This window comes from Vulpes lagopus, chromosome 22, assembly GCF_018345385.1.
Source record: "Vulpes lagopus strain Blue_001 chromosome 22, ASM1834538v1, whole genome shotgun sequence".
NCBI lineage: Eukaryota > Metazoa > Chordata > Mammalia > Carnivora > Canidae > Vulpes > Vulpes lagopus.
The window spans coordinates 13,286,902-13,308,097 of record NC_054845.1 but is presented as its reverse complement, the minus strand read 5'-3'; the positions used below and the strand labels follow the sequence as shown (position 1 = coordinate 13,308,097).

The 21,196-nt window shown below is 43.1% G+C and overlaps 1 protein-coding gene across 4 annotated transcripts in view; it reads right to left on the bottom strand.

The window, feature by feature from the left end:
• The window catches only part of PARD3B (par-3 family cell polarity regulator beta), a 981,887-nt gene extending 978,885 nt beyond the window's left edge, over positions 1-3,002 (bottom strand). For 2 of the 4 annotated variants that reach the window (XM_041737018.1, XM_041737019.1), the window contains exon 1: positions 2,287-3,002. In XM_041737018.1, coding sequence (XP_041592952.1) covers positions 2,287-2,406 — 120 coding nt within the window. In that variant the 5' untranslated portion in view covers positions 2,407-3,002. The remainder of the gene's footprint in view (positions 1-2,286) is intronic. The other 2 variants (XM_041737013.1, XM_041737015.1) reach the window with 1 other exon arrangement.
• Between the last annotated feature and the right edge of the window lie 18,194 nt (positions 3,003-21,196).

Below are 21,196 nucleotides of genomic sequence, written 5' to 3'. Positions count from 1 at the left end.
TATCGTTATGTTTTTATTACTGAGTGTGGGGCTAAAAACCTTAAAAGGCGAGCAAGCCTTTTAAATCTCTTTCACTGATTTAAAGAAAGTGAACTGACGACAAGTTGTTTTTCAAATTGAATTTTGACATTTCTGGTCTTTTCCCATTATTTTCTATATTCAATGAATGAAAGCATGGAATTTGACAGATTATTTCTTGACATTTAAGTTCCATTAGCAATACCATTTAATATTAGTTAAGCCTTGTTATGATTACAATACTATTTAAATGAAACTATGGGAGAGAGAGATTTGGGGAAGAAAAAAATATCACTTGCCACTTATTAAATTGAGATTTTAAAAGCCAAAGAAGGGAGGGAGGATTTATAAACTGCAGGTGACCTTTAAATGTCACATTCACTAACAGAGAAATGTAAACATAGAAAAATGTAATATCTGGTAATAACAGTAAACTGATCAATACAATTACATTATAGGTTCTGTGATATTATAAATTATGCTTTCAGTACAGGATAGCAATAGCTTTTTAACACTTTTTAAGATCAAATTATAACACACTGAATTTCATCTAGTCCTCTGAATGTTATTTATAAGTATGTAGCTTACTTCTATTATTGGACAGCTCCATGTTCTAAGCTTCTAAATACACAAGATGTTAAGAGTATAAATTATTTGTACCATTGAACTAGTAAAAAAGTAAACTGATCATCTCATTAAGATGATCCTTCAAAGACATGTAATAATTTGTCTAGAATAATGTCATTATTAACCTTAGCTTACTTCCAAAAGTTAGGGAAACACAGTTCCAAGAACTAGATACTTGTGCAAATCTCAGTTCCTAACTGCATTACACAATACCAGACAGCATACACTATTGTAACATTGGGGGGGAAATGGGGTACTCATGCAGTGTTACAGGCCATTTCTACAGTTCTCAAAGCAGGAGAACAAATACTAAGAGAGTCACTGATCTCAAATGCAAGAGTTTACGACTTGTCATTTTTGAAGAGGATTTGGGGTAGACTGTTCCATTTGAAGATTCAAAAAAGAAAAAGGTGCTTTTCAATGCCTTCATTTAAAGATTCCAAAGAAGACACAGAATCCCAGTATGATACCCAAACACCTATCATGAACTCCAGTGTCTGGCTAAGTCTTCTGAAGACGCACTGCACACTTAAAAGTAACAGTCACTTAACTTTTACTTGTTTCTGATTTCAGGGACAGAGCTGGGAACCATCTACTCAGTAGTCACGCAGGGCCTGACACAGCGCGCACGCTAGTAAATACTTAATAGAACTAAAGATACTCAAAACGTAGACAGGTTAGTGGTGGCAAACAGCATCCTTCCACCGAAGTTCCTGTTCCAGTCACTGAGGGCGAACAGCTCACAAGAGTTCAATCCCAAAGGCCCCAACAGTTGTAACTTCCAAGGGTCTGCGACTGGCACCAACCAACTTTGTAACTCCGAGGGACAGAAGTGGGGCGGGCCTTCGCCCTGGTCAAAAATCACACCTGGAGGGGGATCCCGGGTGGCTCAGCGGTTGAGCACCTGCCTTGGGCCCAGGGCGTGATCCTGGAGACCCGGGATTGAGTCCTGCATGGACCCTGCTTCTCCCTCTGCCTGTATCTCTGCACCCCCCCCCCCGTGTGTCTCTCATGAATAAATAAATAAAATCTTTAAAAAAGAAATCACACCTGGAGGGGGATCCCCGGGTGGCTCAGCGGTTGAGCACCTGCCTTGGGCCCAGGGCATGATCCTGGAGACTCAGGATCGAGCCCGCATGGGGCTGTCTGCATGGAGCCTGCTTCTCCCTCTGCCTCTGTGTGTGTGTGTGTGTGTGTGTGTGTGTGTGTGTCTCATAAATAAATAAAATCTTAAAAAAAAAAAATCACAGCTGGAGCAAGCAGCACCTGCCAACACTCGCCTGAGAGAAGCGCTCTCTCCAACACCTTCCAGAGCTGTGCTTCTCGAACTTCACTCCTCATTCCAAGCACCGGGGAGCTCGTTTCGCCCCAGATTTCCGAGGCAGGGGGCGTGGATCGGGGCGCCGGGTCGTGCACCCGCAGCGAGGCCCCCCAGCGACTGCCCTGCGGCCTTTGCTGCCGCCACCCTGAGAGGCCAGGCCCTCCCCACCCGCGCAAAGACCTCCTCCAGGTCACCCGCGAGGCCGCACAGGTAGCCAAGTTGCGCGCACAGGTAGCGGCCGGCGCCGTCCCCGGGCGGGCCCCGGCAGGTGCCTCGCCCCCCGCGCCCGCGCCCGCCCCCGCGCCCGCGCCCGCGCTCACCTGCTCGCGGGTCCTCAGGTAGCGCTGCAGCGCCTGCTGCGTGAGCTCCCGGACGCGCAGCCGGCCCTCCTTGCAGGGCACCACGATGCCCGTCCGGCCGAAGCACACGGTCACCTTCATGCTGGGACAGGTGTGCGCCCCGGGCACAGCGCCGACCGCGGGGGCCCGCGGCTGACGGCGGGGGGGCGGGGGGGCTCGGCCCGGGCAGCGGGTGCCCGGGGGCGCGGCGGCACCGCGGCCCCTCCCCCTCCTCCCCCTCCCCCTCCTCCGCGGGCTCCGGCTCCCGCTCGGCCCGGCCCGGCTGCTGGCGGCTCCGAGCTGCGGGCCGGGCTGTGGCCGTGCCCCGGGCGTGCCCCGGTCGTGCCCCGGGCGTGCCCCGGCCCTGCCCCGGCCCTGCCCCGGCGGCGGCGGCCCCAGGCCCCGGGCTGCAGCGGGCGGCGGCGGCGGCGGCGGCGGCGCGCGCGGGGCCGGAGTTGGGAGGAAACTTTTGCGCCGGATCAACTCGGCGGCGGCGCGCGGCGCGCTGGGCCCCCGCGGCCCCGGGGCTGGCCTGCTCCGCTCTTAAAGGGGCCGCGGCGCTCCCGGGCCCGCCGCGCGCGCCGCCGGGACCTGCAGCCCCCGGGAGCCTCGGCCCCTCCTCCCTCCAGCGCGGCCCCGGCCCGGGCCCTCCCCGCACAGCCGCCGAGCCCTGGGGACTTGTAACGGGACCTGAGAGCCACCCACCCGGGAACTGAAACCGGATCTCCTGAAGCACCCTGGAGGGTGCTGGCTCCTGGAGCTGGGAGGCTGCGGAGCTGCACCGTCCCGGGGGGCAGGACCCGAGCGAGACTCGAGCAGAGTCCGGGAGCAGGTGCCTGGCGCCACGCCCACCCCGCCCCACCCCCGCCCCACCCCCTCCCGGGCGGCTCACAGGTGCGGAGCCGCAGGTTGGCCCGAGGGCCTGCCAGGAGCCTGGTCCGCGGCACCACACCGATTCCGTCCTCCGGCAAAGCCAAAGGGTTCTGGGGGATAAACGTGGTGGTGCAGCCGACCCTTCATGTCACAGAGGAGGAAACTATTTCCCCAAGGTCCCATCCCAGACCCAGAAATGATGCATATGCTGCCATGTATCCTTCTGAAATGGGCCTCCTGTTGTGCGTCTGGCTACAAAGACCATTTTAAACACGTTGAGGCTCAGGTGGGTGTTCACCACCAATTGAAATAGGTGTATCTGAAAAAAAAAAAAAAAACTCAACAAAAAAAATATCTGTGTCATTCTCAGCTCACGTAACAACGAGCTCCTTTGAGACTGACAACGACCCTGGGACGTAAATGTGTTTCCCATTTTGTGCATGAAGAATGTGCTAAGGGAGGTTAAGGAACTGAGCTGACCAGGAAGTTAGTTACCCTAAGAGAAACTCACTTCTTCCCATGCTGAGCCTCTGGTCTCCCCAAGCTGGTTTTCTAGCAATCTAGTTCGTCCAACAAGATCCTCAGGGCCACACCATGTGTTTCTCTATAAAAGAATTTGTTCCTGGGGCGCCTGGGTGGTGCAGCCTCTTAAGCACCTGACGCTCGGTTTCTGCTCAGGTCATGAATCTCAGGGTCCTGGGATCCAACCCCATGTTGGGCTCCCCACTCAGTGAGGAGTCTGCTTAAGATTTTCTCTCCCTCTTCCTCTGCCCCTTCCTCTCTCTCCGCTCTCTCTCAAATAAATAAATCTTTAAAAAAATAATTTGTTCCTTTATCAAGACACTTTTAAATTGAACTTCAATTGCCTAGGATGGTACAATAATGTACAAGAGATTAAATGAATGGGCTTGTGAATTTTGAGAGTTTAAAAAAAATTTTTTTTACTAATTCATATATGCAATAAATATATATTGGTTGTCTTCTATGTCCGGGGCCTTATATAAGGTCAGTGGCATCAATGAGGATCCCGTATACTAACTTGATTTGAAATATATATATATTTTTTAGATGTATAATTGGTAGTCGATGCAACCAGCAAACTAATTTTAATAAACTAAAGACAGAATCTATTTCCTCAATCTTTTTATCATAAAATCGGAAGATCCACAGAATACCCCTCTGAGGCAAGATGGAATCTACAAACTCAAACAAGGTCCTCAGGGGCCCTCTTTATCTATTGGCTCTGTGTTCCTCGATGTTGTTCCAACTCATAGTCAGGATCTCCCTGGAGGAGGCAAAGATGGCCCCTCCAGTGTTCCAGGTTACACAGCCTTAGAGACAGCCATCTCAGACATCAGTCGGCTTTGTTCTGGTGAGGATTTGCATATCCAACCTTGAGTCATATACCTTCCCTCTGGCAAGATGATTGTCCAGACCTGGTTCCCCTGCCCCTAAGTTATGTGGACTAAAAACAGCATTAGTATCTACTGGAGGGGTGAACACCCAAAAGATGGGAAAGAAAACACATCCAACCCCCACAAAATGTAAGACTGCTTTCCAACTGGATAGACAGCAGGGAAGACAAGGCCTAGAGACTTGAAAAGTTAAATAGAAACTATATAACAACAGTACATCGGATAGTTCTACTGAATGCTATTGATTTAAACGTATGCCAGGCACTGTTTAAAGTGAATATAAAGTATAAATAAAAATAGATATATTGGGACACCTGGGTGGCTCAGTGGTTGAGCATCTGCCTCTGGCTTAGGGCGTGATCCCGGGGTCCTGGGATCAAAGTCCCACATTGGCCTCCCTGCAGTGAGCCTGCTTCTCCCTCTGCCTCGCTCTCTCTCCCTCTCTCTCTCATGATTAAATAAATAAAATCTTTTTTAAAAAGATATATTTACATATGAACATATATGCATATACACATATGCATCATATATTATGTATCTGTATCTTATTTTCCTTTGTAATAATTCCACAAGAGAGGTACTTTTGTTACCCTCCTTCGAAAGATGAAACTGAGGCTAAGGGAGGTAAAATCACATTGTTCGCTAGTAGCAGAGGCTGGATTAGAACCCAAGCAGTATGACTCCAGTCAGACTGGCTAGTAATTGCTATGCTGATCTGACATAGTAAGTACCCAAATGAGTAGAGCAATGAAACAAATAGATACTAATGCTGTGCATTATTGTGTGGCACATACTTTTAACGTCAAGTTTTTGATAGACATGTAGAATGGTACAGAGCAAAGATTCTTAGCTGACAAAACAACTGCATTCTTTATCTTCGTGGTTTATTTTTTTCTTCTTTCTTCACACTTGCTCCAGATTTTTATTCCTCTGCTCAGATAATAAAGAACTCCTGCTCTTCCTCACACCCTAAACTTCCTCTGGGCCCACCTTTAGCCCCTCCCCAATACCTAGAACCCTCAACGTCCTGGCTTTGGAAAGCTCCGGGTTAACCAGGAAGAGCACTCAGGCTTTCCACATCCTACTTACAGAAAGATTGGAATCAGCTTGTGTGGCATGCAGCAGAGGCTGTGTTGTCATAAGATGAGGGAAGAGATGAAGCTAGGCATGCATCTGAACAATGCATTGTGCAATCCTGCGCATCATGGAGTGAACTTTAATGACCCCAAGCCAGTAATTATAAAGAGTTTAGCATTTATTAATTCATGTTTATTAAATAGCCAGATTTAATTTGTTCTTTTGTGTTATCACAGCATACATAGGAACAATTTATCATATATTAAGTGATATAAAAGAACATAGTTACAACACACAGACGTTCATGCCCAGCAAATTCCTAAATCAATATTTCATGCCCCATGGGGACTCCTGGACAGAAGACAATAAATAACTTGCCTTTATTGAGTAACACTAGAGGATTCTAGGCCTGGGTTCCATTTTCTTGTTTTGCCTGTTGGATGGATAAATATTGCCTGTCGTGTGATATTTTCCCATTTGTTATCCAATAGTTTAGCAAGCTTTGGAGAAGTCTGTGAAAATCTCATGCTGAGAACAATAATACTGACCAATATTATTAAACTTCTCTGCCTTATGAAAAGTATAACTAAAATGTCAGGTACCATCAGGCATATACTGAATAAAAAAATGATTATTTTTACATAGAGTTGACCAAGTATCCATTCTAATGTTTAGTACCAATAAAACAGAAAACATTTTCACCTTTCAAGGAATTTTTTATAACAAGCAGTATTTATGTCCAATTCAATGTTTTTTCATGATAATCTTCTTTCTAAGACCTTTGGAACAATTAGTATATTATGTTCTTGGGGGAGCCTGGATGGCTCAGTTGGTTAAATGTCTGACTTTTTGGTTCAGGTCATAATTTCAGGGTCTTGGGATCCTCCATGCTCAGTGGGGAGTCTGCTTCTCACTCTCCCTTTGCCCACCCCTGCCCCCCTGCCACCACCCATGCTCTCTCTCTCTCTCTCTCTCTCAAATGAATAAAATCTTAAAAGAAAAAAAAAAACAATACATTATGTTCTTTGCTTCCTTACGAAAGTAGTTACCAGAGTGACATCATAAAAGAAAAATGAATATGATTCTTCATTCTAACCTTCCACATTGAAAAGCAAAGGGTTTGGGTTATTGTTTGACTTGGCAAGAATAGGTTTTTCTTAAGAGATGTTTGTCTGTAAGTGCCTAATGGCATTCATTTGTTGACTGTTGCTTTGTTGACTCTTTCTGTAGGTGTTCTTAAAGCACAAATAATGCTTTACACCCTGAAGGAGTATTGTGGGCTATCAACTTTTTGAAAGATCCTTATTTATCCCTATTCTATAGGTAATACTCATAAGTTTCCACAGCGTTACAGCTAGACCACCCCTCCGTATACTGAATCACACTTGATGGATGTTAATGTCCTTCCTTGATTTATGTTTTCCAGGAAAAAAAAAAAAATGGATCACAAAGTGAGTATATCTTTAAGAAAAAAATCAAACTAACCAAAAGCAAGGAAATTCTTCAATTGATGTTGTATTAAGCGTGGAGCATTAGTTTATGTTTGTCCTCAATGTGGGATCTTCTTCTGAAGCATATCATGAATGCTGACTACTAGGTTGAGGTTCTACCCCGAGTAGCAAGCACCAGGTCCTCTCACCGCCAGGCTTTAGTGACAGATGGCTAAAAAGGAGGCCAATGGTGGTGATCAGGGATGCTCTCCAACAAGCTCAGTTAGCCAAGGATAGGTCCTGAAGTGAGGCTGCAATCAAGAGTTCGCTTTTCAGTTCCCTCACTTTTCCTAAGGCCTCCTTCTGTGCTCATTCTTATCCCTTTAGCTGGAGAAGTGAGTTGTGTTCGCGTAATTGACAGGAGGTAGAGAAAGAACTGAGATTTGGCACCAGATGCTTTAATGTATAAAAAGATTACAGGCAGAACAAGGATACTAGAGCCAGACAGACTGAGGTTCCAAAGCACCCTGCCACTTCTGACTAACGAATGGCTAGTCAGGCTTCACTGTGTCTCTCGACCAAAGGGGATGATCACATACATAAAGCACCCAGCACATAGTAGGCAAGACGTATTGCCATCTTCCACCTTTTATTCTATTTACTAGCATTTCTAAATGCCACTTATTTCCACTGTGCCTGAAACTACTTCCAGAAAGAAACATATCAAATGATACTCAGAGGCTGCACATCATCATTCTCATCAAAGTTTCTGAAGCCCAAATGTAACTTGCTCTGTAATGAAGGTGCTACCCCCTCCAGCAAAATAATAAAACTTGTGTCACGTTTCACGATCTACATATCACTAATTGTAATGCTCAAAAAATAATCCTAGTCATAATAGTCTAGTACATGAGAATCATAGAATTCCAGAGCTGAAAGTAGCCTTAGAGATTATTTTAAGTTCATAGATGAGGACACTAAGGACAGGAGAGGTCAGGTGGCCAGCCAAAATCAGTAGTACCTAGATCCTTCAGAGTGTATTCCAGGGCTTTCTTCACTTTCCTGTCTGCCTGGTAATAGAATTTATTTGTTTGTTTACTAATTCTTTAGAGAAAAAGAGTGAGAACAGTGTGTGTGTGTGGGGGGGGGGATTGAGGAGACAGGCAGAGAGAGAGAGGGAGACAGAGAATCCCAAGCAGGCTCCACACTCATTGTGGAGTCCCACATGGGGCCATGACTCTGAGATCACAACCTGAGCCAAAACCAAGAATCAGACACCCATCTGATGAGACATCCAGGTGCCCCAGCCTGGTAGCAGGATTTAAAACAACAGATGTTTGACCAAAATTGGCTCAAGGCTTCGAACTTTCACTGGGCCAGGAGGTAACGATAAGAAGTTCATTCTTCTATCTATTCCCACAGTTGTGATTTAAAGTTAATATTCTGAACCCTTGTTCTTGCCAGGACAGTAAATCACAAAAAGATTTGCTGAGTGTTGGGGTGCCTGGGTGGTTCAGTTGGTTCACCATCAGACTCTTGTTTTCAGCTCAGGACATGACCTCAGGGTCCTAGGATCAAGCCCCAGCCTCGGCCTTGGGGTCCCCACTCAGCAGGGAGTTTGCCTCGCCCTCTGCACCCTCCCTCTCTCCCTTTGCCCCTCTGCCCCATTTGTGCACTCTCTCTCTCTCTCTCTCTCAAATAAATAAATCTTTTTAAAAAATTTGCTGAGTGTTAAAATGATTATTTCAGAAAAGCAGCCAAGGATTTTTAAGCAGGAGAGTGACACGATTAGGTTTCTTCTTGGTAGAAAAGAGGACCTGGGAGACAGACAAAAGCCCTGATTAGTTCACTCACTCCATCATCCACTTCCTTGCATCAGTATTTGCTCAACACCTATAATCTGCAGAGCACAAAGTGATCACAAAGCTGAGATGATGGCGAGGAAGACAGATGACAAATGACTAACCAAATAAACAAAATATTTACAGATTGTGCAAAGGTGTAATGAAGGGTATAAACAGCAGGCTGTGTGATAGAGAATACATGGGTAAGAGGCAACCTGTTTGGACTGGATGAACACGAGAAAAAAGGAACTTTGTAAGGAATCCAGGGAAGAAGGAGCAGGGGATGAGGTTGAGGAGCTTGTCTACAACAATGTCCTCCCAAAAAGACTAAAGCAACTAGATGATGAGAGTGCAGATTGGAGTAATCTTTCAGGATCTGTCACAGATAAAAGATGGCAAGGTTTTTGGAAAAATCAGGAAAGACTGGTCTAGTTAGGAGGTGCATTTATTTGTTGAAGGTAATCTTGGAAAGGTGTGGACGTGCTGAGGATGGTAGGGAAAGAAGAGTAAGTTCTTTCTTGCTCAAAATGTCTTTTTTAGGACATTTTGAGTTTTAATGGGCTAGAATTGAACAAGGTAAAAGCACTTAGTTGGCCAGAAATACAAGGTTTAAAGCTCAGGAGTCTGAAAATTAGTATGTAGATTTGGGGGACATAGATTTGAAGTTCAACTCCTCAGAATGGAGGATCAGTCAGAGAAGGAATTTGGAATGAAAAGGCAACAGGACTTAGACTAGAATCCTGGGAGAATGTCAGTATTTAAGAAGAGAGATATCCAGCAGTTACGTATGTATATGAGGATGCATTGCCCTTACCCCTGCCCACAGGTATGTGCCACACCCTCTCTCTCTCTCTAAAGTCAATAAATAAATCTTAAAAAGATAAAAGGGACTGAAGGTGGGGGAAGATCCAACAGGACATTGTTAGAGTAAATCACTCAAAACTCAATTTAAGTATGTTAAAGGTAAATGTATCATATATATAATATATATATATAATTATATATATATATAGTTGTGGAATATCCCCACCTGTGCATGGATTTATCCAAAGTAATAGACTAGGGGGGGATCCCTGGGTGGCGCAGCGGTTTAGCGCCTGCCTTTGGCCCAGGGCGCGATCCTGGAGACCCGGGATCGAATCCCACGTCAGGCTCCCGGTGCATGGAGCCTGCTTCTCCCTCTGCCTGTGTCTCTGCCCCTCTCTCTCTCTCTCTCTGTGACTATCATAAATAAATAAAAATTTAAAAAAAAAAAAAGTAATAGACTAGGGGGTTGTTTAACGACCAGTCCAACAATTATATTATTCCATGCATGGCAAGTGAATGAGTGCCATATGACTCAAGGTCCACTCACCCAAACTGAAAACACACCCTACCTCAAACAAAGGAAATCAAATATAAGAAATTAATTATTCCGTTGATGGAGGAGCTGAAAAGCCAAACAAGAAAGAGTAAGGCAACTCAGAGGTTAGCCAGAGCATGAAGCTGCTTCTTTCTCTAGCAGTAGCTGGATTCTGGGAGGAGCTACTATTAGCAGGCCCCAGACACTGGGCAGCCTGGCAAAAGCTAGAACCATAGCAGAAATTGCCTTGCGGAAACTGGGAGCAAAGAGAGGAGCCGTCCAGGAGAGACCCGAGACTCTAAGGAGCTATAGCCTCAAAAACACAACCAGAAGAGGAGACGGAGGGTGGGTAAGAAGGAGGGAGAGAGTCAGGGAGGAAAAAGGAAAGAGGGGGGAAGAGTGAGGAGGTAGGAAAGAAGAGGAAGGACAGGACAAAAGGAGGGATAACCACACACACCCCTGGGCTCTGTTCTCCCACCCTCCACGCTTCCGCCAGTGCCTCACACTAGCTGATCTAGTTAGAAGCCAGTGAACCAGAAGAGCAGGGAGGTGTTTGGGAGCAAACATAAAGACTAGCTCAGAAGGTCTTTCCTGGTGAGCTTCGATAGTAATTTATAAAGAGAGATTTTAATTCTCACTAATATTTTAGATTTAGGAAAAGCACTGATAATATTTCCAATTCACCTGGTAGATTTGCAAAAATATTTTTTTTTTTCTGCCAGCCTAGGCAAACTCCATGCTTTTCTCAAGAGGAAAGCACTTCTACATTTTAACGGTGAAATAGCAGCTTTTCTCTGATTGCCAAGTAACTATTAATTTCCATCGCTTAAGAAATAAATTCCTACCCTTACTCAGTCATCAAACGCAAATGAATAGTTTTGTTTAGCTATGATTACACAGCAAATCCAAAAATCCTATTAATATTGAATTTTGAATATGTCTAACTATAATGCTATCTGCTAATATTTCATTTATTTTATACACCATAATTTTAGACATGAATCCATGGACTTATGACAGAAGCTTTGAAGACTACCCAAGCTTAAAGTTGTGATTCCTTTGTATGAAATAGTTTGTAAAACCCATTAATACTTTACCACATGTGTACATGAATAGTAAGTGTGATTTTTATTTCAATACTATCAGGAAAATTTGATTTTAATTTCATTTGTCCTTTAAGAGTATGCATTCTTGTTAGTATACACTTGTTATAAACTCTTTGCAATTATCTTCAAGCTCATTTTTATATATCCAGAATACAAATATAATAAAGAATATAAATAGGTTATATGTGGACTTCAACATATCTCAACAAGACCTAAGAGAGGTAACTTCTGAGCAAATAAAAAGAGCTATCAACTTGTCAAGCACAAAATAAGCTTTTGATATTCGATACCCCCAAATGGTAATACAAGTCAGGGGTAGCCTATATTGATTATAACCTCTACCAAACCCAATGAGCTTTTTCTAGCTGCAAATTCCTTATTGTAAACCCCTACTCAAAACAGCAGGGCCAGGCTCTTTGAAGGACTAGGATTGCTGTTGATTATACCAAGAGTGGCTCCCAATTCAACAAAAGCCATCCACAGGCTAACTGATGATCCAAGACATAACCTGATGTTAAAAGCTATACCTGATAAAATAATTGGGGACTAGCTACGCTGATCAAACTGGCTCCTTGTAGTTGGAGGTTTGGCTACTGGATAGTGAGAGAACTGAAAGGCCAGTTAAATTATTGAGACCCCAGTGGCCGACAAAAAAAGAAGAGAGCTCTTCTGGAGCTGCCTCACCTCTCCCTGAACCTCCCAGTACCAACCCGCAGGCATCATCACAATGACTGTGCTCTTTTTTTCTTTGTTTTTAGTTCATGAGAGACAGAGAGAGGCAGGCAGAGACACAGGCAGAGGGAGAAGCAGGCTCCATTCAGGGAGCCCGATGTGAGACTCGATCTGGGACCCCAGGATCACATTCTGGGCCAAAGGCAGGCGCTAAACCGCTGAGCCACCCAGGGATCCCAGGACTGTGCTCTTTATCCAATTACTTTATTGTTACATTATTTTGAATGAGGCAAGCCCATAAAGCAAAACCAACTATCCAGCAAAGAACACAAGTATTAATAAATAAAAAAGAAATAAGTTCATGAACAGTAAGTTAGTGAATGAACAATAAGTCACAAACCCAAGCATTTTACAATATATGGTTGCCAGTATGAACCCGGGGTCTGTAGCAATGAACCGGTTATAACCAGAGCAATCCAGCAGTTCATGGATGCCTAGATAAAATTTCTTGAGGAAAGGAAGTTGAGCACCCATTTTTAGGAGTTGCTAAGGATTTCAGGATGGGAAGATCCAGCCTGAGAGTCAAAGCTTGTGACTTTTCTGCATTCCAGAATAGAGGGATGGATGCTTCCCCCTAAGTCCTAAAATAACTGCATTTGAACTTTGCACTATGGCAGACACATGCAGAAGCCATGAAACTCCATTTTTGAGAAATAACACATTAGAAGGAACTCTGCAGAAGAGCATTTGAGGTCCCCTATAGCAATAGTGTATGCTGTGATACATCACATATGCCCTCCTTGAGGACTGAACTCCTCCTCCTGGTGCCGAAATTGTTGGCAGCTGTGGTTCTCGGCTGAAAGGCTGTCCAATCTCCCTCAATGGAATACAGAACTTGGTCTTGTTTTCCAGATAATCCAACCTAAGACATAATATAAACAAAACAATACCAAAAACAACAAAAACAAAAAAAACACTCAGAAAAACTCCTGTTAAGGATTCACAGGCACAATGCTTTGTACATGAATGAGGGCTTAGGTAATGACTAACCAATTTAAAGATAAAAATAAATGGATAAACAAATTAAAGAATATATTGTAAATACTTCCAGTTGTTAAAAAAAAGGGGGGGATGGGGTGGAGAGACAGACTAGCAGAGAATAGAGCCAAAGATAATTAATTTATGATAACTCAGTAGTAGTGGCTTACAACTGGCTCAGATACAATGGCCTAAACTTCCATTTTCTGAATGACTTTGGGCAGAGCTCCTAGAGGCATATTAGAGTCAATCTGAACTTCTAGCATCTGGGGAAGGCAGTCATTGCAAGAAAAATAAATCTCTGATGTCTCATATCCTATATAAGAATATAATTTGAATTTTGCATTAGATCCCATAGTATATCCATACTGTCTTTTTTTTAAGATTTTATTTATTTATTCATGAGACACACAGAGAGAGAGAGAGGCAGAGACACAGGCAGAGGGAGAAGGAGGGTCCATGCAGGGAGCCCAACGTGAGACTTGATCCCAGGTCTCCGGGATCACACCCACAGGCCGAAGGCGGCATTAAACCGCTGGGCCACCAGGGCTGCCCACATCCATATTGTTTTAATAATAAGTATGTTTTGGATTACTTTCTATCAGGAAAAAAAGTTTCTTCCCACCTCTTTGACTAAAGGATAAGATGCTATTTCAATTAGTCTTTCAACTTCATCCAGGCAATTTTTCATCTCTGCCTTAGGTGTATGTCTTGTGAAGTCAATAATTTAAATATGCATATAAAAATGATAATAGACTCTCTACAACTTTATTAGCCAGACCAGAGTAATCACTGAGAACAAACCCATCCAGTCATTCAGCAAATATTTATCAAATGACTACTACAGATCAGGTTCTATTTTAGGATACATAGTGTGCTACAGGCTGAATATTTTGGTCCCCTCCAAATTCATATATTGAAATTCTAACCCTCAATGTAAGGCTTTTGAAAGCGGAGCTTTTGGGGTGATTAGATCATGAGGATGGAGCCTTCATGAATAGAATTAGTGCCTTTATAAAAGAAACCCTAGAGTGCTCAGTTACCCCTTCCACCAGGTGAAAACAGTGAAAAGATGGCCATCCAAGAACTAAGAAGTTCTGTGTCTGGTAAGACACGGAATCTGCTGGTACCTTGACCTTCAACTTCAGCCTCTAGAACCATGAGGAATAAATTTCTGTTGTTTACAAGCCACTCAGTCACTGGTATCCTGTTATAACATCCCAAATAGACCAAGACATGGTGGTAAACATGAGATATAACACCTCTGCTCTCCTGGAGGTTACATTTTATCGAGAAGATCCTGAGATCAGCAGAATGTGGCCAAGAGGGGAATTAGTGAACATTTTCATTCTACTACTGGTGAAAATTTCAATAAAATTTTTCTCCTGTGAGGTTGTGTCACTTCTGACATGTAGTGGCTGATAAGTGATTTCGATCTACCTGTCAGTTTCGTGTGTGCCTCAGAGAAATACTGAAAGGCTATTTAAAGTGATGAAAGATGGCTGATAAGAGAGTGGTTTATTTGATTTCTACATCTATAATTTCCATCACACTTAAAAACTAAGAATGGTGATCCACAGAATCAATTTCCTTGAGCCAACTCTCATATTTTGTTTTTGTTACATCTGTTGTGTCATGTGCAATGAGAGCTTCACAGTTTTGTCTTGTAGATATTAATTGTAAAAACCATCAAAATTTTAAAAAAAACTCACTGAACCAATTTTTGAGCTATTCCTTCATTTACAGTTAAGGTAAACAATAAATTCATTCTTCTAAGATTTTTACCCCTATTCCTAATCTTCTCTATGTCCCTCTCCCTCCCCACTTTCCGAAGTAAAATAAAAATTTAATCTTAGGAATCAGCCCTGTACTTTTTCCTACCCCATCAATGTGCATCTGGGTAGTTGGCTAAGTTTCCAAAATTACTCCTCACCATATTGCAAAGGAAATCACCTAAAACCACCAGATATGGGTATGTTTAGTTTTAATCAGTCAGGGTTCTAGGAAATCCACTTAAATTGGGTTAAGTGATGAGACCTTAATAAAATAATCACTTTACCGGTGTAGGCAACTTCATGTAAACCAACAGCGGAAAGAGCAATACCCACCGCATGTGGGTTGGCAAGATGGGAACAAATTACCCACCGCATGCAGTGTCATGGAAAGGGCCAGTTGACATGAACGTGAGCCTATGTGGATATGTGGCAGGAAGGCAGCTGGGGTTATATAAATACAGCAATATAGTAGTGCACCTCAGAATTCAGGGTTCAACTAAGCAAATCATCTCAAAGGGTGAGGCTAGAGTCAGTAAAAGTTAAACCAGGATTATTACTCATGAAGGGTTGGCAAATGAGTTCCCAGATTAAATTCCAATCAAGAGATTAGAAGAAGGCTGTAGTGAAAGCCTGGCAATTAGCATGTTTAAAACTGTAGCAAAGACAATAACATTAACATATCTAAGAAAAAAATGTATTACCAGAAAAGTCTCTCAATGGCCCCTGCTGAAAAGAGGAAGGACTGGAAACCAGGCCTGTCAGTCCCTAACTCAGACCAAGAAAAAGCGTCCTCACCAGGAGATTCCAGTCCTTTCTGTGGTTGGTGCTTTCCTCATTGGGGGAAGAATCTATTTCAAGCACTCTCAGCTGAAGAACCCTTCATTAAGAAAACCTAATTCCCATTTGTTTGTACTTAATATTCACCAAGCAATCTCGACTGTAGGTTGCATTTCCATCTGTTTGCCTCAGGGAGAAAATGTGAGATCCAAACACCACTCCATGAATGTCTAGTCTAAGTGCCACCTTGAAGCCTGGTGCATCAGTTAAGGCACAGGCTACGTGAGCCAGATGCTGGGGTCCCATGCTGGGCTCTGCCACTTGCTATCTGTGGGATCTTGCGCAAGTTACCCAACCTTTCTGTGTCTTAGGTTCTTTGTTGTAAATAGAATTAATAATAGAACCTATGTACATTATAGGGATTGTTATGAGAATTGATGTGAGGGGCACCTCGGTGGCTCAGACAGTTAAGCGTCCAACTCTTGATCTCAGCTCAGGTCTTGATCTCAGAGTTGTGAGTTCAAGGCCCATGCTGGGCAAGGAGCCTACTTGAAAAAGAGAGAGAGAACCGACACGAAATAAAAGACTTTAGAGCAGTGTTGTTGTTGTTGTTGTTGTTTTATTTAAACTACATTTTTTGTGTGTGAATTTAGTTGTTTTGAGTTGGTTCCCCAAATTTCATTATTTGGGGGCTCTGAAAAGGCTCTCTTAGGTAGCCACACAGACTCAGAACCAGGGCTGTGACTACCCAAAGATAGAATCCTTAGAAATCACCTTGGGACAACACTACCTTTCTGTTGTGTGGTGGGAAAGAAAGGGACAGGGGGAGGTGGGAGTTGCTTACCTAAGTCTGATTCCTGCAACTCTATGGCCAAAGAGCACCGTGCTCAGTAACTTCTAGTCTGGAGGCCACAGGGAATTGAATCTAGCTGTGGGGCAGCTTCCTAGCCTCTTTAAATGCCTTTTCCTCCCAGCCTTTCATCTAGGTAGGAAAAATCCAGACTCAAATGAGGTAGAGCTGGAAGTCCTTGGGAAAAGTACACTGTGAGGTTTTATTGCTCAAATCACTTTGCCCGAGGGCTCAGGCTCCAAGGCTAAAGTCCAGCGTTTGAGGAAGTCCACTTGCAGAGCTGTGTCTGTCACTGGCTTGATCTGCCAGAGGCAGGAGTCTGTCCTGTACGTGAAGGCTGCCAATCATAAGATGGGAACAGGGAAGCCAAAGTCTGGTTTAGAGAGTGAAAGTGATACTAATAAGAACAAGAAATGGATAGCTGGTCAACAGGAGGCAATTTGAGCAGGAGCATGGAGCAGAGAGAGACTAAGGGTTACTTCTTCTAAATTATTAATTAATTAATTTTTAAAAACTTTTTTAAAATTTAAATTCAATTTGCCCACATATAGTATAACTCCCAGTGCTCATCCCATCAAGTGCCCTCCTCATTGCGCTAAGGGTTACTTCTAACACAAAATCACCTAGTGCTGGAGATGACAAGGCACTCTCTGCAGCACTGTGCTTTGAGCCCAAATCCAAACAAATCCGTAGAATAACTATTGAAACGGTAATCATGCTGCATCTGTGAAAGCACCTCCACATAAATAGGTCTTATCAATGAACTCCTCTCAACTAAAACTATCAGGCCACTCTCTTCAAATTTCCCGCCAGAAGTCACAAAGCTACCAGTAAAGTTTATATAGGGAAAGTTGTAAGCTCAACGGCCTCTGTGTGCTCCACCTGAATTCTGACTTGAATAACACCATCACTTTCCTTGAAAAAGTCTCCAACCAAATTGCTCTTTACTCAAACTCAGCTCTCATTGCTGCAACTAGCTCTGCTCTGTGCACACCAGCCATCTGCTTATGCCACCCTCTCTGCGTTCCTGCAGCTGTTGTACCCTCACCTTAAACGGCGCACCAGCTTCAGGCTTGGCAGGAGACAGATGCTACACTCACAGGGATAATTGAAAAGAGTTTAATGTAGGGCAGCTTGCAGATGTGGGCAGGGTGAAGGGGGCCGACCAGGGATACTGTTGAGAAATTTAGCAAGCAAGAAGCCTACTGGCTGGAGGCCTGAAGATGCAAGAGGACAGGTTGGCTGCCAGCTTCTAGAGAGAGCCATAGTTGCCTGACAAGATCTGTGAGAAGCAGTTGCCCGACAGGATCTGTGGTCACAGATAAAGCAGCACTGTTCAATGTGCATAGTTCTAGAAATGCAAAATGCACCAGATATCTGGGAGAACAGATAGACCAATCTCTCTTCTTCTATTCTTCATTTGCCAGAGGTTCTTATTGGCTGACTCCAACTCGAAACCACAGGGAAGGAAGCCTTAATGATGCCATCCATGAGGTAGGTTTCTCCAGGGGTGGAGAAAGGACTGACGGAGGACCTAGGAAAGTAAACAGAGAATCACTGGCAAAACATACTCCTCTACTATTTTCTTTACAATTGTATTTACTGGTTGTTTTTATCTTGATTATGAAAGCAATACACGTTTAGGGCACCGGGGTGGCTCAGCCGGTGGAGCATCCTACTCTTGGTTTTGTTCAGATCATGTCAGGGTCATGAGGTGGAGCCCTGCTTCTGGCTCTGCGCTCAGTGGGGAGTCTGCTTGAGACTCTTTTCCCTCCTCCCTCTCCTCTTCCCCACCACCATGCATGCGTGCACTCTCTCTAAAATAAATAAATAAATAAAGTAAATAAATAAATAATAGTATACGTTTGTACAGAATTTTAACATACAAAAAACTATATATAAGAAAATAAGAGTAATCCATAATTTTGTTACCAAAAGCCAACCACCGTTTACATAATACCTGTACTGTTTGGGTTCTACTTTTTTTATATTTAACAAGATATTATAAGCATTTCTCTACATCACTATGTATTATTTTAAAACATTATGTTTTTTAGTGGCTGCATAGATTTCTATCTTTTGGGTTCACCAAGATTTGGGTACCCATTCTATTAATGTTAGCATTTAGATTATTTCTGGTTTGTTTTTTTTTTTACCATTATACATAATATTGAAGCAACTACCCTCATTTGTCAATATGATTATTTTCTTAGAAGATAGTGCTAGGAGTGGAATTACTGAGTATCACATTTTATAAACATTTCAGGGCTCCTTATGTATATTGTAGGATGTATGTATACTCTGTTGATGGTATAAAGGATCGCCCATCTCCCTAAGCCCTCAGCTCCTAGAGAACCCATCTCACATTTAATTTTGCTGGCTACAATCAGGTAGCTTAATGGTAATGAACTACGCAATAGTAGACACATAAATTATGTGGCAGAGCAGGCCAAAGGAAGAAATTGTTGATTATGGAAGAGAGCATAGAAAGGAGGCAAGAACACAGATGACTTCAGTTCATATCTGTGGGACCTGGCAAGTCATCTAGCACAAAAAAAGCACAAAGAACATGCTCATTAACATGGCTGAACAAAGAAATCCAAAGCTTCTAGCTTGCACACTGGCTGATGGGGATGCTCTAAATTGAGAGAAAAACAACAGCCTACCCCAGCTCTATCTTGTAAACAAAGCTGGCCCTCCTAGTACTGCAAGTACTGAGTGAGCTTGAGTCCATGCTAGGCAATGGTGCTGCTTATACAAAGTTGCTCTCGAACCACCTCACCTTGCTTTTATTTCCCTCACTCTCCTGTCTCTCGTTCCTTAGTTCTTGGTGTCTGCATTTGGACTCCTACCATGTTTGGGTCATTAGGTTAGACAACCCCTTTGGGTTCAGCATGGAGTAAAGACCATGTGGTGGTTAGCCAAAACTACTTGAGTTTGAATCCCAGTTCCGCTACTTACTAATTGTGTAATCTTACATTAGCTATTTAAATGCCTCAGGCTTCAATTTCCTCTTGTAACTGGGTCCAATGACAGTATCCATAGTGCTATTACAAATTACCACAAACTTAGTGGCTCCGAACAACACAGATTTAGTATTTTACAGGCTGAGGGTCAAAGGTCTGAAATCATTCTTCATGACTAAATTCAAGGTACTGGCTAAGCTGTATTTCTTCTGGAGATACTAGGGGAAAATCTCTTTCTGGCCTTTTGCAGTTTCTAGGGGGTCCCACATTCCTTGGCTCAGAGCTTCATCACTTCAACCTCTGCCTCCATCTTTACTTCCCCTTCTCTACGTCTGACCCTCCTGTTTCCTTCCAGTAAGGACCCTCTGATTACATTGTGCCCACTCAGATAATCTAGAGTAATCTTCCTCTCTTGAGATCCTTTACTCAATCACTCCTACAAAGTCCATTTGCCATGAAAGTTAACACATTCACAGGTTCCAAGGATTAGGACATGGGCATGGCTGGGAAGCCATTATTTGTCTTATTTTTCTGTGAAATAACAAAAGATAAAGATCAAATAAGTTATCTGTGGAAACTGCCCAACACATTGCCTGACCTATAAGAAATAGGCAATAAATGTTGGCTATAATTTGTACTAACTCTCTTCTCTCCTTCCTCCTTCTTCCTCATGTTGCAGTTATCCAACCAACTGTGTTCAAGTTATCCAACCTTCTTTCCTCCCCTCCTTTCTGGGGAGGAATTTTACAAAAAAGAATCTGATATAGGGCGAATTAACAAGTTCTGTTTTGAATATGTTGAGTTTGAAATGCTTGCAAGGCAAATGGATGTAAATTTTTTTTTCTTGGATATAAATATTTAGGAGCAACCAAGAAATTGGCTCAGGGGAAATACTGGGGCTAGATATAAATTTTGGAATCACAAGTATAGTAGAAATCACAGGATTTGTTGTAACAAAAGAGATTGAAGGTATATAAAAAAGGAGAGAGAATGATTGAAGATGGATCCTGGGAAAACTGAGATTTAAAGAGAAGAAGGAAAGAGGAATCTTCAAGGAAACTGTGAACAAATGGATAGAGAAGTTCACCAAAAGGGAGATGCCTTTCAGGCTAGCACAGGAGAGGATTCCACTGAGAAGTGTGGGAACAGAGTCTAAAAGAGACCAGAAGGATGAAGACTAAACTTGGCAAGTATGTTAGCAATGCTCTTTTTAGGTAGAGTTTCAGTTGAGCAGTAGGTACAATAAAGCAGATTTTTGCTTTCCCAAAAAAAGTGTTTTAATGAATTGTGGTAAGGAATGGAGAAACAAATGAGGCTTCATAAAACGTGGTTGTTAAAGAAAAAGATGTACTGACAGCTGACTTGGTCATGACGGGCAAGGAAATATTTGTTTTAAGGTGAGGAAGAATTAACTTATGTTTATAGGCCCTGATGAAAGAGCCAGCGGAAAAGCTGATATTGTTGATACAAACCTTGGGATGCTAATTCTTGGAGCAAATGCTTAAGAGGGGCTGGGCAGAAATTAGAGTAGCAAACAATGGACAGGTAAGGGCAGGTAAAGTGAAGGATAAGTCAAAATGTAAAAGGGGTTAGGGACTTTTAAAGATTGCTTTTATTTTTTCTGTGAGGTTGGAGATAAGGTTTTCTTTCTCTCTCTCTCTCTTTTTTTAAAAGATTTTATTTATTTATTCATGAGAGACACACAGAGAGAAGAGAGGCAGAAGGAG